This window comes from Schistocerca cancellata, chromosome 4 (genome assembly GCF_023864275.1).
Source record: "Schistocerca cancellata isolate TAMUIC-IGC-003103 chromosome 4, iqSchCanc2.1, whole genome shotgun sequence".
Classification (NCBI taxonomy): Eukaryota; Metazoa; Arthropoda; class Insecta; order Orthoptera; family Acrididae; genus Schistocerca; species Schistocerca cancellata.
Genome location: NC_064629.1, coordinates 538,705,876 through 538,721,666, shown reverse-complemented (window position 1 = coordinate 538,721,666; position 15,791 = coordinate 538,705,876). Strand labels below are relative to the sequence as shown.

Genomic DNA, 15,791 nt, shown 5'->3' with positions numbered 1-15,791 from the left:
TTTGGATAGAACCATGGGTTGATACATACAGATAAGAGGCAACAGCTGTAACTATGGCAGAAAAGAGTGCCATTATTTCCGCCCTGTGTAGAAGCATCCTATAGGCCACCACAGAGAATAACATGCTATGAGTTCATTCATGCAGTGTAAGCAATGTAGCAATGTGGAAGAACAAATCATGCTACTAATAAAAGCCACTTTGAAACTCATGTATGTCAGGTGCAGCGAGCAGGAATAAGTGAACTTGAGCAGACAGCTGAGAGTCTTGAGGAAATATGTACTGGATCATTCCAGAGAACTGCAGCGAAAAGGCATACAAATAGTAGTATGTGACCAATGTCAGTCTGCTGAACATGTAACTGACATAGATATACTACACAGATAGTAGATAGTTTGCATACAGGCTGTTGAAGCCCAAATGAGTGAGAACCAGATCAGCAGTTTCAGCAGCCAGCCAATTCAAATCTCAAATATATATTATTATAACTGTACGTTGCATACCAAAATGACTATATGGAGCTAAGCTGCCCACACAGTGAAAATTGAACTTCAGAATTACTTCTGAACAATGGAGTGGAATAATATTAAAAGTCATTACCACTCTCAAAATTAACTATGAATAATGGCTACCAACTATTATGGACTATCCACAATTATTACAGATTTATTGCCTTATTTACAGTGTTGTGGGGGGGGGGCTATTAAAAATTATGGAAATAGACATTTTACAATTTGATGTATTATGAAAATCAAACAAGTACTGTTTACATTACTCTAATCATACGCTACTAAAATGTTTTATAGACTGTAATGATTTGCTTCCCGAGTATGTGGTGAACTTGTCTACAAATGATTTTGTCACCATGTCTTGCTAAAGGCACGTTTACACTGAGTTTAAAACATGTCCTGCAACATTGGTCATGGCTAGTACTGGATTACTGATGTTTGCGTGTTGTCAACATCTTGGCAACACAAAACCAGTGTTCCATGGCTGTATCATTACAGGAGAGAGGAACAATGGCCTACAATCACCATACATTACTATGCAGTGGTAGTGTTTGTTTTTGCTCTGCCTGTAGTGTTGCAATTTGTCTTTATGTGTGTTCATTTGTGAAACAGAATGGACAAGAAGCAAAATTTATGAATTCGCCACACACTGTGAGGCAGTGAAGTGCCTCTGGAATGTCTGGAGTCATAGTTATCAAAATATTACACAAAAGCAGAACTCGCTACAAAAAATTGCTCTGATGCTTGGCACCAGAAGCAATGACATAGATTAAAAAAAAAGTCATTTCCCAATTCCACAACAGCAACAACAACAAAAACACAGACAAGATTTGTTATCTGATTTTGGGAAAGTTTGTCATCAACAAGTTATATGAGTTGCCACCATAAAAAAGGGCAGTGAAACAAAAATTTAAAAAAATACAAAAAGGCGATGCTTTCTATGGGGCAGAAATGAATGTATGAAGGAAGCAGCAGTCACTAGTAAATGCGGATCTGGCAGAGGGTCATCAACTGCAGATTCACCCATCAATTCATTCAAAATGTGAGTGATGTTGAGGCTGAAGTAATTTTCTTTATTGAAAATGATATTTTGGATTAATTTTAATACAAAAATAAAAATATGAACAATTACATATACCATCTTTATTTAGGGTCAGAAAATGTTTAAAATATAGTGTTTAAAGGCCTAAATCAGGCTTCTAATTTTTAAAACTTTCTGGTAGCAGTAGGTGAGGGGAGGTGGAAGGTGCCCCCCCTTCTGGGTGCTCCTCCCCTTCTGGGTGCCCCCCGCCCTCCTCCACATTTGCCGTGTCATTACTGAGAGATTCTCCTCAAGGTTGGTAGCTCTGACAAATTAAAACACAACTATGTACCTGTTCTATGCCAGCTACAGATACACTTGTATTGGCACACCACCCGGGATTCCCAGAACATGTTTTTCTACTGTCCGCATGAAGACCAATAGCTTAGTGAGACTTGGCAGAACTCAAGTCAGCATGTTCTTTGTGGGCTGCTATCAGTTCAGTTTAATGACATGCAGTGTTTAAATACCAAAGCATATTTTAAATATGTAAAAAAATTATTTTATGAAAACTATAAAACTGATGACTTACTATGGGATGAAGGAATGTTATGAATTTCCTAATGCTTCGAACTATTTACAGAAAGAATAAACGAAGTAGCAGTATCAACAAAGATGAAGTAATGAATATTATAACATGTTACATGAGAAAATCTCACCTTCGTACACACATAAATAAATTATATATCTACTACTACTACTACTACTACTATTATTATTATTATTATTATTATTATTATTATTTCTTTCTTTTCTCAGACGTTATGTCTGGTCAAAAATGGAAAGTGACACGGACATTGATCAAGTGTGACTTCCTTTTAACTGTACGGTATATGTTACATTGCATTTAGGAACTTTCGAGTAATTGAACATGTATCAATAACTACAGATTTCTGTAGTTGTATATATAAGTTTGGATGTAGCTGTATTGCATTGATGTACTGGTCGATATTGTGTGGTATGACTCCTGTAGTTGATAGTATAATTGGTATAATGTCAACTTTATCCTGATGCCACATGTCCTTGACTTCCTCAGCCAGTTGGATGTATTTTTCATTTTTTTCTCCTGTGTTCTTTTGTATATTTGTAGTATTGGGTATGGATATTTCGATTTGTTGTGTTAATTTCTTCTTTTTATTGGTGAGTATGATGTCACGTTTGTTATGTGGTGTTGTTTTATCTGTTATAATGGTTCTGTTCCAGTATAATTTGTATTCATCATTCTCCAGTACATTTTGTGGTGCATACTTGTATGTGGGAATGTGTTGTTTTATAAGTTTATGTTGTAAGGCAAGCTGTTGATGTATTATTTTTGCTACATTGTCATGTCTTCTGGGGTATTCTGTATTTGATAGTATTGTACATCCACTTGTGATGTGATCTACTGTTTCTATTTGTTGTTTGCAAAGTTTGCATTTATCTGTTGTGGTATTGGGATCTTTAATAATATGCTTGCTGTAATATCTGGTGTTTATTGTTTGATCCTGTATTGCAATCATGAATCCTTCCGTCTCACTGTATATATTGCCTTTTCTTAGCCATGTGTTGGATGCGTCTTGATCGATGTGTGGCTGTGTTAGATGATACGGGTGCTTGCCATGTAGTGTTTTCTTTTTCCAATTTACTTTCTTTGTATGTGTTGATGTTATGGGATCTAAAGGGTTATGAAATTGCAATGGTGTAGCCGATGTATTTATATGAGTGATTGCTTTGTGTATTTTGCTAGTTTCTGCTCGTTCTAGAAAGAATTTTCTTAAATTGTCTACCTGTCCATAATGTAGGATATTTTTATGTCGATAAATCCCCTTCCTCCTTCCTTTCTGCTTAATGTGAATCTTTCTGTTACTGAATGTATGTGATGTATGCTATATTTGTGGCATTGTGATCGTGTCAGTGTATTGAGTGCTTCTAGTTCTGTGTTACCCCATTTCACTACTCCAAATGAATAGGTCAATATTGGTATAGCATAAGTATTTATAGCTTTTGTCTTGTTTCTTGCTGTCAATTCTGTTTTCAGTATTTTTGTTAGTCTTTGTCTATATTTTTCTTTTAGTTCTTCTTTAATATTTGTATTATCTATTCCTATTTTTTGTCTGTATCCTAGATATTTATAGGCATCTGTTTTTTTCATCGCTTCTATGCAGTCGCTGTGGTTATCCAATATGTAATCTTCTTGTTTAGTGTGTTTTCCCTTGACAATGCTATTTTTCTTACATTTGTCTGTTCCAAAAGCCATATTTATATCAATGCTGAATACTTCTGTTATCTTTAGTAATTGGTTGAGTTGTTGATTTGTTGCTGCCAGTAGTTTAAGATCATCCATGTATAGGAAATGTGTGATTTTGTGTGGGTATGTTCCAGTAATATTGTATCCATAATTTGTATTATTTAGCATGTTGGGTAGTGGGTTCAGAGCAAGGCAGAATCAGAAAGGACTTAATGAGTCTCCTTGGTATATTGCACGATTAATCGGTATTGGCTGTGATGTGATATTATTTGAATTTGTTTGGATATTAAGTGTGGTTTTCCAATTTTTCATTACTATGTTTAGGAACTGTATCAATTTATGATCTACTTTGTATATTTTCAATATCTGTAGTAACCATGAGTGGGGTACACTATCAAAAGCTTTTTGGTAATCAATGTATGCCTAGTGTAGTGACCTTTGTTTAGTTTAAGCTTGATATGTCACTTCTGCATCTATTATCAGTTGCTCTTTACATCCTCATGCTCCTTTGCAGCAGCCTTTTTGTTCTTCATTTATAATTTTGTTCTGTGTTGTATGTGTCATTAATTTCTGTGTAATGCCTGAAGTTAATATTTTGTATATTGTTGGTAGGCATGTTGTGGGGCAATATTTTGCTGGGTTTGCTGTGTCTGCTTGATCTTTAGGTTTCAGATAAGTTATTCCTTGTGTAAGTGTATCAGGGACTGTGTATGGGTCTGCAATGTAACTGTTAAATAATTTAGTTAGATGTGAATATGTTGAGGTGAACTTCTTTAGACAGAAATTTGCTATTTTATCTTTTCCAGGGGCTTTCCAATTGTGCGTAGAATTAATTGCTTGGGTGACTTCATGTCGCTAAATTATCACTTCAGGAATTTGTGGTATCATCTTGCATGTGTCTGTTTCTCCTTGTATCCACCGTGCATGTCTGTTATGTTGTACCGGGTTTGACCATATGTTGCTCCAGAAGTGTTCCATGTCTGTTATGTTTGGTGGATTGTCTATTTTAATGTGTGTGTTCAGGAATTTGTGGAATTTGTGGTATCATCTTGCATGTGTCTGTTTCTCCTTGTATCCACCGTGCATGTCTGTTATGTTGTACCGGGTTTGACCATATGTTGCTCCAGAAGTGTTCCATGTCTGTTATGTTTGGTGGATTGTCTATTTTAATGTGTGTGTTATCTATTGTCTGATAAAATTTCTTTTGGTTTGTGTTTAATGTTTGGTTTTGTTTCCTTCTATTTTCACTTTTTTTGTATCTTCTAACTTGTTTGGCCAATGCTTGTAATTTCTGCTTCTGTTCATCTAATTGCTCTATCACTTCTTGTTGTGAGATTTTACCTAACCTTTTTCGTTTTTTGTCTGATATTTCATTTCTTATAAACTGTGTTAGCTGTCCGATGTCTTTTCTCAGTTTCTCTATTCTGATCTGTAACCTGTGTTGCCATGCTGGTTTTGTGGGTTTCTTCTGTTTGTTGGTTGGTTCTGATCTCTGCCTAGTGGGTATATTTAGTGTAGTGAGTGCTCCTATATAAACCAGTAGTTGTAACTCTTCCATAGTTGTATTTTCATTTATTTTGTTGTGTATGATTGTGTTGATAGATGTTATTGTTGTTTCGACTTGTGGGTTATTTGGTGGTCTATGCAAGAATGGTCTAATGTCTGTATTTGTGTCTTTGTATTCTATATATGTCAGCTGAAATTTTTTTTCTATATCTAACATTTGTGTCACTTTGTGTTCTATTTGTGCTTGTTCTGGTGGCTGTCTAAAGATTTCATTTTCCTCTGATTGTTTAACTGATGCGTGTTGTTATTTGTTTGTTTGCTCTGGGATGTTCGAGTCCATTATTTTCTTTTTCTTCTTCTTCTTCTGATTGCACATTATTTTGTTCCCGTATTTGTTTTGCTTGTTGTTTGATGTTTTCTAATTCTGACTCGGGTATCCTGTTATTTTTGATTATGACACGGATCTGATCAGCTAGTCAGTGTTCTGTTAAAAATTTTAATTCTGGGTGTCTGGTAATAAATGTTGTGTATACTTGTGATCTGTATCCAGTTGTGTTGGTTCCTAAGTTTGTTGCTTGGTAATAACAGAACATGAGGTGACGGTTAACTTCATCTGACCATCTCATCCTCTGTCTTTGTTTTCCTTCTAGGGTGGTTGCAGGAAGCATATCCTGCAAAACATCTCTATTTGGATTTAAATCATTTTCCGTGTGGCTAGCAGTGTCGTTACCATTGTGGACAGGCATAGGGTTCAAGCGTCGTCCCCGACCATGACAGGGCTTGTCCGAGGCTTCATTAGTTCTGTCCTGAACCAACTAATCACACTAAAAGGGGGCTTAGCCCTGTTAGTGGTTTGTTCTTTTTGTTGCCTTTTACGACTGGCAGAACATACCTGAGGCTTATTCTTTTCCCGGGCCTCCACAGGTTTTATTATTATTATTATTATTATTGCCGGTATATAAGCACTGCCGTGTGGGCATTCGTGTCTTTGCGATTGTGTGCAGTAAGTGAAGAAACATGAACTATGGCGATGTTATTCCCAAATGTGTAGAAACAGGACCAACATGCTGTTATTCTTTTCTTGGCTGCCAAAGGAAAAACACCGATAGACACTCATCAGAGAATGAGGAATGTGTATGGGGCAGCATGTCAGTCAAAAACCACTGTTGTGGAGTGGTGTGCCAAGGGATGATGCAGCTTCATGGTAATGCACATCCCCAAATCTCAAATGTCGTGATGCAGAAGTTACGTCAATACAAGAGGGAAACACTTGAGCATCCCCCCTAAAGCCCTGATCTGTCCCCATGTGATTATCACAACTTCTGTCCCTTAAAAACGGCCTTGAAGGATCGACAATTCCTGTCAGAAGATGACATGCAGCAGGTAGTTATGGATCTCTTCATGCAACAGGACAAGGTGTTTTAACGAACGGGTATCTTCTAGTTTTGTGGTATTGGTGGGATGATTGACTCAATGCTCTTGTTGATTTTGCCTGATTGGCATACTGATTGTGGAGTGTACGGACTTCAAATGGAAATCTTTTGAACATCCCCTTATAATTGTTAATGAGTACTATTATTTCAAATGGCATTACATAAAATCAAATCTTGTTTCACTGTGAGATAAATAGTACTGGATCTGTAAAACCTGGGTCTGATGTAAGAGGGGAGTTGGTGCTCCAAATCTTATCTGGTTAAGTAGATAGAGAGAACCCAGTAGCATTTACTGCCTTGGTCAAAATTTGAACATCCTTGGAAGAAGATGCACATTAATTATGCTAGACCATTCACAATGCCCGTGTGGCTGGTAGTGCTGGATGCTCTCTCTCTCCCACTTCTCACATGTGTCCTGGATAATAAGGTCCACACGTGTCATTCTGGGTCTTGACCAACATCTTTGACACTGGGGTTACTTCTCAGAATAGTGATAGATAATAATCCACAGTTTGTCACATTTGAGTTTATTCTACATGCCATGAAGCTAGTGGTTGATAGCTGTTATAAAATATATTTGCTTTTCAGCTAGTAATAGTGTTCCATAGATTTCATGTTTGTTTTTGAATACAGTCAGAGAGAGTCCCTTTAGTCAGCTGTAGTGCCAGTAGTGCTAGTGTTGGTTTTGAATACAGTCCAGAGACAGTTAGTGCTTACTTTCATTATTTTCAACAGGAAGTGTCTAGTAATCACAGTTTAGTCCGCTATTAGCTGCCTTTAGTGAATTAACAGTCTAGTTAAATGTTGATTAACTCTCTAAAGTAAAGTGATTTCTTAGGATGGATAAGATGTGTGATTGCTATGTACGGACGCAGGAGGAGCTGGCCACTGTTCGCGAACAGCTGAATGTGTTGACGGCCGTGGTCAGCCATCTTCAGGCTGCTGCCTCGGAGTGTCGCGGCAGTGCGGAGTCTGGTGCATCGCACAATACACTCCAGGTGTTACAAGCTTCACCCACGGTCCCTGCTGTCGAGACATCTTCGGAGGTACCGGGCGCGGCTGGGCCACCCTCTCCCCAAGGGAAGTGGCGCGTTCAGCGGCGTTGGTGGCACACGAGGCGGAGGGTCAATGTGGTGGCTGGCCGTGTGGCATCGCCCGCTGTGCCTGTGAGTGGACATGTGGCCACTCCTTCAGCAAGGTCTGAGCAGGCACACGGGGGGAGGGGTTTATTAGTGATTGGGAGCTCCAACGTTAGGCAGGTGATGGAGCCCCTTAGGGAAATAGCGGAAAGGTCGGGGAAAAAGGCCAGTGTTCACTCTGTCTGCCACATCTGAGATGTGGAGGAGGCCCTGCCGGCGGCGATAGAGAGCACTGGGTGTACCTGACTGCAAATTGTTGCTCATGCTGGCACTAATGACTCCTGTCGTCTGGGTTCAGAGGTCATCCTCAGTTCATACAGGCAGTTGGCGGAGTTGGTGACGGCGGAAAGCCTCGCTCGCAGGGTGGAATCTGAGCTAACTACTTGTAGTATCGTTCCCAGAACCGATCACGGTCCTCTGGTTTGGAGCTGAGTGGAAGGCTTAAACCAAAGGCTTGAAGGATTCTGCGGAGATCTGGGGTGCAAATTTCTCGACCTTTGCTATCGGGTGGAGAAATGTAGGGTCCCCCTGAATAGGTCAGGAGTTCACTACACGCAGGAAGTGGCTACAAGGGTAGCAGAGTACACATTGAGTGCCCATATGGGTCTTTTAGGTTAGAGAATTCCCTCCCTAGGCCCGACAAGATGCCTCCTGAGACATGATAAGGTAGTAGTAGACAAAACGCAACAGGGAATAACAATATTAATGTGGTAATAGTAAACTGCAGGAGCATCTATAGAAAGGTCCCAGAACTGCTCTCATTAATAAACAGTCACAATGCCCACATAGTACTAGGGACAGAAAGTTGGCTGAAACCAGATGTGAACAGTAATGAAATTCTAAACTCAGATTGGAATGTATACCGCAGAGACAGGCTGGACAGTGAAGGGGGAGGCGTGTTTATAGCGATAAGAAGTGCAATAGTATCAAAGGAAATTGACGGAGATCCGAAATTTGAAATAATTTGGGTGAAGGTCATGGTTAAAGCAGGCTCAAACATGGTAATTGGATGTCTCTATAGGCCCCCTGGCTCAGCAGCTGTTATGGCAGAGCACCTGAAGGAAAATTTGGAAAATATTTTGAGTAGATTTCCCGACCATGTTATAGTTCTGGGTGGAGATTTTAATTTGCCGGTTATAGACTGGGAGACTCAAACATTTATAACGGCTGGCAGGGCCAAAGAATCCAGTGAAATTTTTTTAAGTGCATTATCTGAAAACTACCTTGAGGAGTTAAACAGAGAACTGACTTGTGGTGATAACATATTAGACATTCTGGTGACAAACATAACCGAACTATTGGAATCATCAATCATAAAGCGGTTACTGCATCAATGATTTCAGCCGTAAATAGAAATATTAAAAAATGTAGGAAGATTTTTCTGTTTAGCAAAAGTGATAAAAAGCAGATTTCAGAGTACTTCATGGCTCAACACAAAAGTTTTGTCTCAAGTACAGATAGTGTTGAGAATCAGTGGACAAAGTTCAAAACTATCGAACAATACGCATTAGATGAGTATGTGCCAAGCAAGATCGTAAGAGATGGAAAAGAACCACCGTCATACAACAAAAGAGTTAGAAAACTGCTGCGGAAGCAAAGGGAACTTCACAGCAAACATAAACATACCAAAGCCTTGCAGACAAACAAAATTTACGCAAAGTGAAATGTAGTGTGAGGAGGGCTATGCGAGAGGTGTTCAATGAATTCAAAAGTAAAGTTCTATGTACTGATTTGGCAGAAAATCCTAATAAATTTTGGTCTTATGTCAAAGTGGTAGGTGGATCAAAACAAAATGTCCAGACACTCTTGAGCAAAATGGTACTGAAACAGAGAATGACAGTCTAAAGACCGAGATACTAAATGTCTTTTTCCAAAGCTGTTTCACAGAGGAAGACTGCACTGTAGTTCCTTCTCTTGATTGTCGCGCAGATGACAAAATGGTAGAAATCGAAACAGATGACAGAGGGATAGAAAAACAATTAAAATCGCTCAAAAGAGGAAAGGCTGCTGGACCTGATGGGATACCAGTTCGATTTTACACAGAGTATGCGAAGGAACTTGCCCCCCTTCTTGCAGCGGTGTACCATAGGTCTCTAGAAGAGCATAGCGTTCCAAAGAATTGGAAAAGGGCACAGGTCATCCCTGTTTTCAAGAAAGGATGTCAAACAGATGTGCAGAACTATAGACCTATATCTCTAATGTCGATCAGTTGTAGAATTTTGGAACACGTATTATGTTCGAGTATAATGACTTTTCTGGAGACTACAAATCTACTCTGTAGGAATCAGCATGGGTTTCAAAAAAGACGCTAGTGCGAAACCCAGCTTGTACTATTCATCCACGAGACTCAGAGAGCCATAGACATGGGTTCACAGGTAGATGCCGTGTTTCTTGACTTCCGAAAGCCGTTCGATACAGTTCCCCAAAGTCGTTTAATGAACAAAGTAAAAGCATATGGACTATCAGACCAATTGTGTGATTGGATTGAAGAGTTCCAAGATAACAGAACACAGCATGTCATTCTCAATGGAGAGAAGTCTTCCGAAGTAAAAGTGATTTCAGGTGTGCCGCAGGGGAGTGTCGTAGGACCGTTGCTATTCACAATGCACATAAATGACCTTGTGGATAACATCGGGAAGTTCACTGAGGCTTTTTGCAGATGATGCTGTGGTATATCGAGAGGTTATAACAATGGAAAATTGTACTGAAATGCAGGAGGATCTGCAACGAATTGCCGCATGGTGCAGGGAATGCAACTGAATCTCAATGTAGACAAGTGTAATGTGCTGCGAATACATAGAAAGGACGATCCCTTATCATTTAGCTACAATATAGCAGGTCAGCAACTGGAAGCAGTTAATTCCATAAATTATCTGGGAGTACGTATTAGGAGTGATTTAAAATGGAATGATCATATAAAGTTGATCATCGGTAAAGCAGATGCCAGACTGAGATTCACTGGAAGAATCCTAAGGAAATGCAATCCGAAAACAAAGGAAGTAGGTTACAGTACACTTGTTTGCCCACTGCTTGAATATTGTTCACCAGTGTGGGATCCGCACCAGATAGGGTTGATAGAAGAGAGAGAGAAGATCCAACGGAGAGCAGCGCACTTTATTACAGGACCATTTAGTAATCGCGAAAGCATTATGGAGATGATAGATAAACTCCAGTGGAAGACTCTGCAGGAGAGACGCTCAGTAGCTTGGTACGGGCTTTTGTTGAAGTTTCGAGAACATACCTTCACCGAGGAATCAAGCACTATATTGCTCTCTCCTATGTATATCTCACAAAGAGACCATGAGGATAAAAATCAGAGAGATTAGAGCCCACACAGAGGCATACCAACAATCTTTCTTTCCACAAACAATACGAGACTGGAATAGAAGGGAGAACCGATAGAGGTACTCAAAGTACCCTCCGCCACACACCGTCAGGTGGCTTGCAGAGTATGGATGTAGATGTAGATGTAATGTCTGCCAATGGAGTTTGTTGAGCATCTTGGTAGTGCTCTCACTCTGACTAAATGATCCCATGATGAAATGTGTTGCTCTTCATTGGATCTTGTCTATCTCTTCTATCAGTCCTACCTGGTAAGGATCCCATTAATCGACAGTACTCAAGAATTTGTTGAACAAGCACCTTATATGCCATTTCCTTTGTGGATGAGTTACACTTCCTTACATTCTTCCTATGAATCTTTTCCAGCCTCTGCTTTTCCTAGTATTTCTTTTATGTGGTCATTTTACTTAAGGTCGCTCTGTATAGTTACTCCTAGACATTTTGCGGTAGATACTGTTTCCAGCAGTTTCTCATCAATAATGTAGTTCTACAGGAATGGATTTTTTTTCTTATTTATGTGCAGTATGTTACGTTTATTTATGTTCAGGGTCAATGGCCAGAGACAGCAGCATTCATCAATTGTCTGCAGGTCATTCTGCAAATGAATACTGTCTTCTGGCATTGCTACTTTGTTACAGACAACTGTATCATCTGTGAACAGTCTTAAATAGCATCCAACACTTTCTACTAGATCATTTACATACGCTGTATACAGTAACAGTCAAGATGGGTAGACCTCGAAACTAATGAGGAGGCACTGAATTGAATTGGGAGAAAAGAAATTTGTGGCATAACCCGACTAGAAGAAGGAATCGGTTGATAGGACACATCCTGAGACATCAAGGGATCACCAGTTTGGTATTGGATGGAAGTGTGGAGAGGCAAAAAATCATACAGGGATACCAAGAGATAAATACAGTATGCAGATTCAGAGGGATGTAGGTTGTAGTAGTCACTCAGAGATGAACAGACTTGCATAGAATAGAGTAGCATGGAGAGCTGCATCAAACCAGTCTTTGGACTGAAGACCACAATAACAACAGTCCTATCACACTTCCTTTGGGTACTCCACAAATTACCTTTCCATCTGTTGATTTTGTTCCATTAACAGCAATATTTTGAGTTCTGTCCGCAAGGAAGTCGCAACACCTCGCTCTTAATGGAATAAAATCTTGCATATCAAATTCAAATATAATCTACTAGAACGTTACATGAGCCTATGCAACAAATGTTCATAAAGTTTACTAGAGTTGTCTACTGGCCAGTACCAAAAGATTGGTTTCTGTACGATGTCTTACATATGGAAAGAAATTCATGCTCGATAAATGATACAGTTAAATGAGAGACATGAAGTTGAATTTTTTACCAAAGGCCTGTGTGTTTTCCATTCTCACTTAGTTCTTGGGCAACATTTTGTAGGTATGTACGTCCAGGTCTTCTCACATTTCAGTGTGAAACTCTATGTTTCCTTGAGCAACATCATGGAGTATATTTGATAAGTCCCTAATTCAGTTCAGTTGATGAAGTTACTCAATATTGACCAAGTAATTTAGTTCTAAATTTCATAGTGCAACACAAGGTCAGATTTTCAATCAGGAGTGCAAGCATGTCAACTATATCTAAAGGATCTAGTGAGAATTATTCATACCATGACAGTGGATCTGTTGTTTTTAGTGGAAAAAAAGGGACCTGAAACCGTTATGCTTATGCAATCAACAATACTGTGTGTGTGTGTGTGTGTGTGTGTGTGTGTGTGTGTGTGTGTGTGTGTGTGTGTGTGTGAGAGAGAGAGAGAGAGAGAGAGAGATTGAGCACAGTTATGTATAAATCACACACTGCAGAAAAAAAAATTTTAAAAAAGGTAGCTTCAGACACTTTTGTAAATGGTCAGAATGCTGTCATATTTATTTTTCATTGGAAAAGTGTACTATTATTATAAAACTGACTCATTCCTCATCATAGCAAAGCTCAAAATTATGTATGATCCATGGAACATACAAACAATTAAACCAAACTAGATGTAAACAAATATATGGCACAAATATTGTTTATGTTTTAAAATGAATTTCTGGGAGGACTAAAATAATGTTACTAACCTGACTATTGCTTCCACCAAATAGGATTTCATTTTGGTATCCATATCCCAAATGTATGGCAAACTCTTATGCACAATATGATCCATTCCTCGGCGATTATTATGTCTGATGCTGTGGCACTGTTGACAATATCTTATAGGGTGGTTTCCATTGTAGCTTGCACATTCAGTTGAAAAGCAAATTGAGATAGCATACTTGTCAGTACCCCTGCAATTCTAAAATACAGAGCTTGATTAATGCACTAGAATAAAGAGAGCTGTAGGAAGAAACATTAATTTTAAGAGTTTCAAAACAGTACAGAGTTCTTAAGATCACTTGTAGAAATTACCTTGTTTTCACAAGTCATTGATACTTGTTGCATTGGATGTAATATGTCAAAGAACATTTGATTTGGATGTTCCCTGTGTATTTCATTTGCACATTCTATGCAAAGATACAAAGGTGGAGGACTATCACTGGCAAACGTGATTGAAATGCAATGATCAAAACAAACTTTCGCTGCTTCAGCGTTCCCTGCACTGGGACACATATCTCGCTGGCAAACAAATGGAACGAAGTCATCTAAATATGAAAAAGAAAGATTAGTTTTAGACAACGATAACTGCTGTAAGACCTCAAATTTTAAAATCACACACAAAACAGATGTTTAAACCAATCTCAGAGTAAATTTAATCCTCCAAAGAAACTGTAAATTTCCAAGTCACTTATTGATGCAACATCATTTCTTCAGGGAGTGGCTCCAGAGAGAAATATATATCTGCCAAGAATATTATGCCCGCCAATACTTTGGGAAATGTAGTCTCTATATTTAACTGCTGCAGTTTGCTGGTCACTTGTCCATATGAGCAGTAATAATAGCATTCACATACTTCAAGGAAAAGATCAAAAGATTTTTTTCTCACAATAATATTTACTGATTGATTCTGCTTTCATGAATATACATGTTTTATCTATCACACCATAGCTTTTTTGCCCTGTTTGTTGGAAATACACAGTCATTTGAAATAAACAAAGGTAAGAATTTAAGTGGATTCTAAGACAAAATAAAACAGATCAGAATTTTCTCTGTCACAGCAGACGGTCCTACGACACTCCCCTGTGGCACACCTGAAATCACTTTTACTTCAGAAGACTTCTCTCCATTGAGAATGACATGCTGTGTTCTGTTATCTAGGAAATCTTCAATCCAATCACACAATTGGTCTGATAGTCCATATGCTCTTACTTTGTTCATTAAACAAACTTGGGACAAACTTTCCAAATTTTGCTGTTCAGTGACTCATTCACATTTTGTGTATTAGCTCCAAACCATCTTTTAAGAGCTCTGTGGTCACTAAATTTTTAAGCACACACTTGATAGATCCCATCACTGCAACTGGTCAAGTATTTTTTGTGCCCATAGCTATCAACATTTTGTCCAGACATTACACATGATATGGACATCATTATCATTTCCCTTGGGACAAAAATGATGCACTGAGTCAGAATCAGAATTCATGACACCATAGCTGTTCTCATGTTAGTATAAGATTTTTCTATGATTGCAGTCCCATAATATGAAGTCATTGTATTAATGCGGAGCATAATAAAAAATAATACTTTTGAAAAATTGAGTTTTTGAAGATCTTAAGCTGTATCTGCCCACTTAATGCACCATCAGTGGTAGATTCATACCCCATTACATATCTGTACAATCTGCTCTGCGAGTTAGTAACTGGTGGACATTTTTAAAAATCAAAATTTACTCGCAATTTCTCTTAGCCTGATGCTTTCTTGTGACCTCACAGTTATTAATACATACTTTGGCCTATATAGATATAAAATACTGTATTTCAGAATAGCAACTGCGGCCATCATTTTCAAAGATTTTTGGAGTAAAAAAACTGGAGTGTGCAAACTACCTTCCTAACATTATTATTATGGGCAAGGACCAGCATGATCACTTGAATAATTTGCAAATCAGCTTCTCCACGCTGCATGAGGCAGGCCAAAAATGTACATTCTTTAAAGAACAACTAGAACATCTACGTCATATTCTTAATTCAATGAGCATATCACTCATACTGTTCTATTTAGAAGCTGTAGACATATTACCAGAACCAAAAGAGTACCACAGATTTACAAGAGCTCCTAGGAAAAATTAACTACTATGAAGAAGTTCATTCTGAACATGGCTGAAATCATTTGCCCACTCAATTACCTTTGAGGTGTACTGTACAGTCTATGGACTGCAACAAAACACACTTTATGTTTAAGAGTAAGCTCCAGTCTGGTCCATGTCTACTAATATTTATACCATGCAAACTAATGATTTTCACAGTAGATGCATACCAATGTGGAACAAGTGTCATTCTGGTGCATAAGAAACTTGGAAGTAGTTAATGATTGTTCATGTATCCAGTAAAAACACTCAATTAGACTCCAACTACCTCCTCCCAAATAGACCCAGAGGCACTGTCA

General features: G+C 38.5%; 1 protein-coding gene across 1 annotated transcript in view; it reads right to left on the bottom strand.

Moving 5' to 3' along the window:
- LOC126183377 (protein unc-79 homolog) overlaps positions 1 to 15,791 on the bottom strand; it is an 852,060-nt gene that overhangs the window by 783,512 nt on the left and 52,757 nt on the right. The window contains 2 exon segments of the mRNA XM_049925310.1: positions 13,332 to 13,546; positions 13,660 to 13,892. Of these exon segments, the coding sequence (XP_049781267.1) occupies positions 13,332 to 13,546; positions 13,660 to 13,892 (448 nt within the window).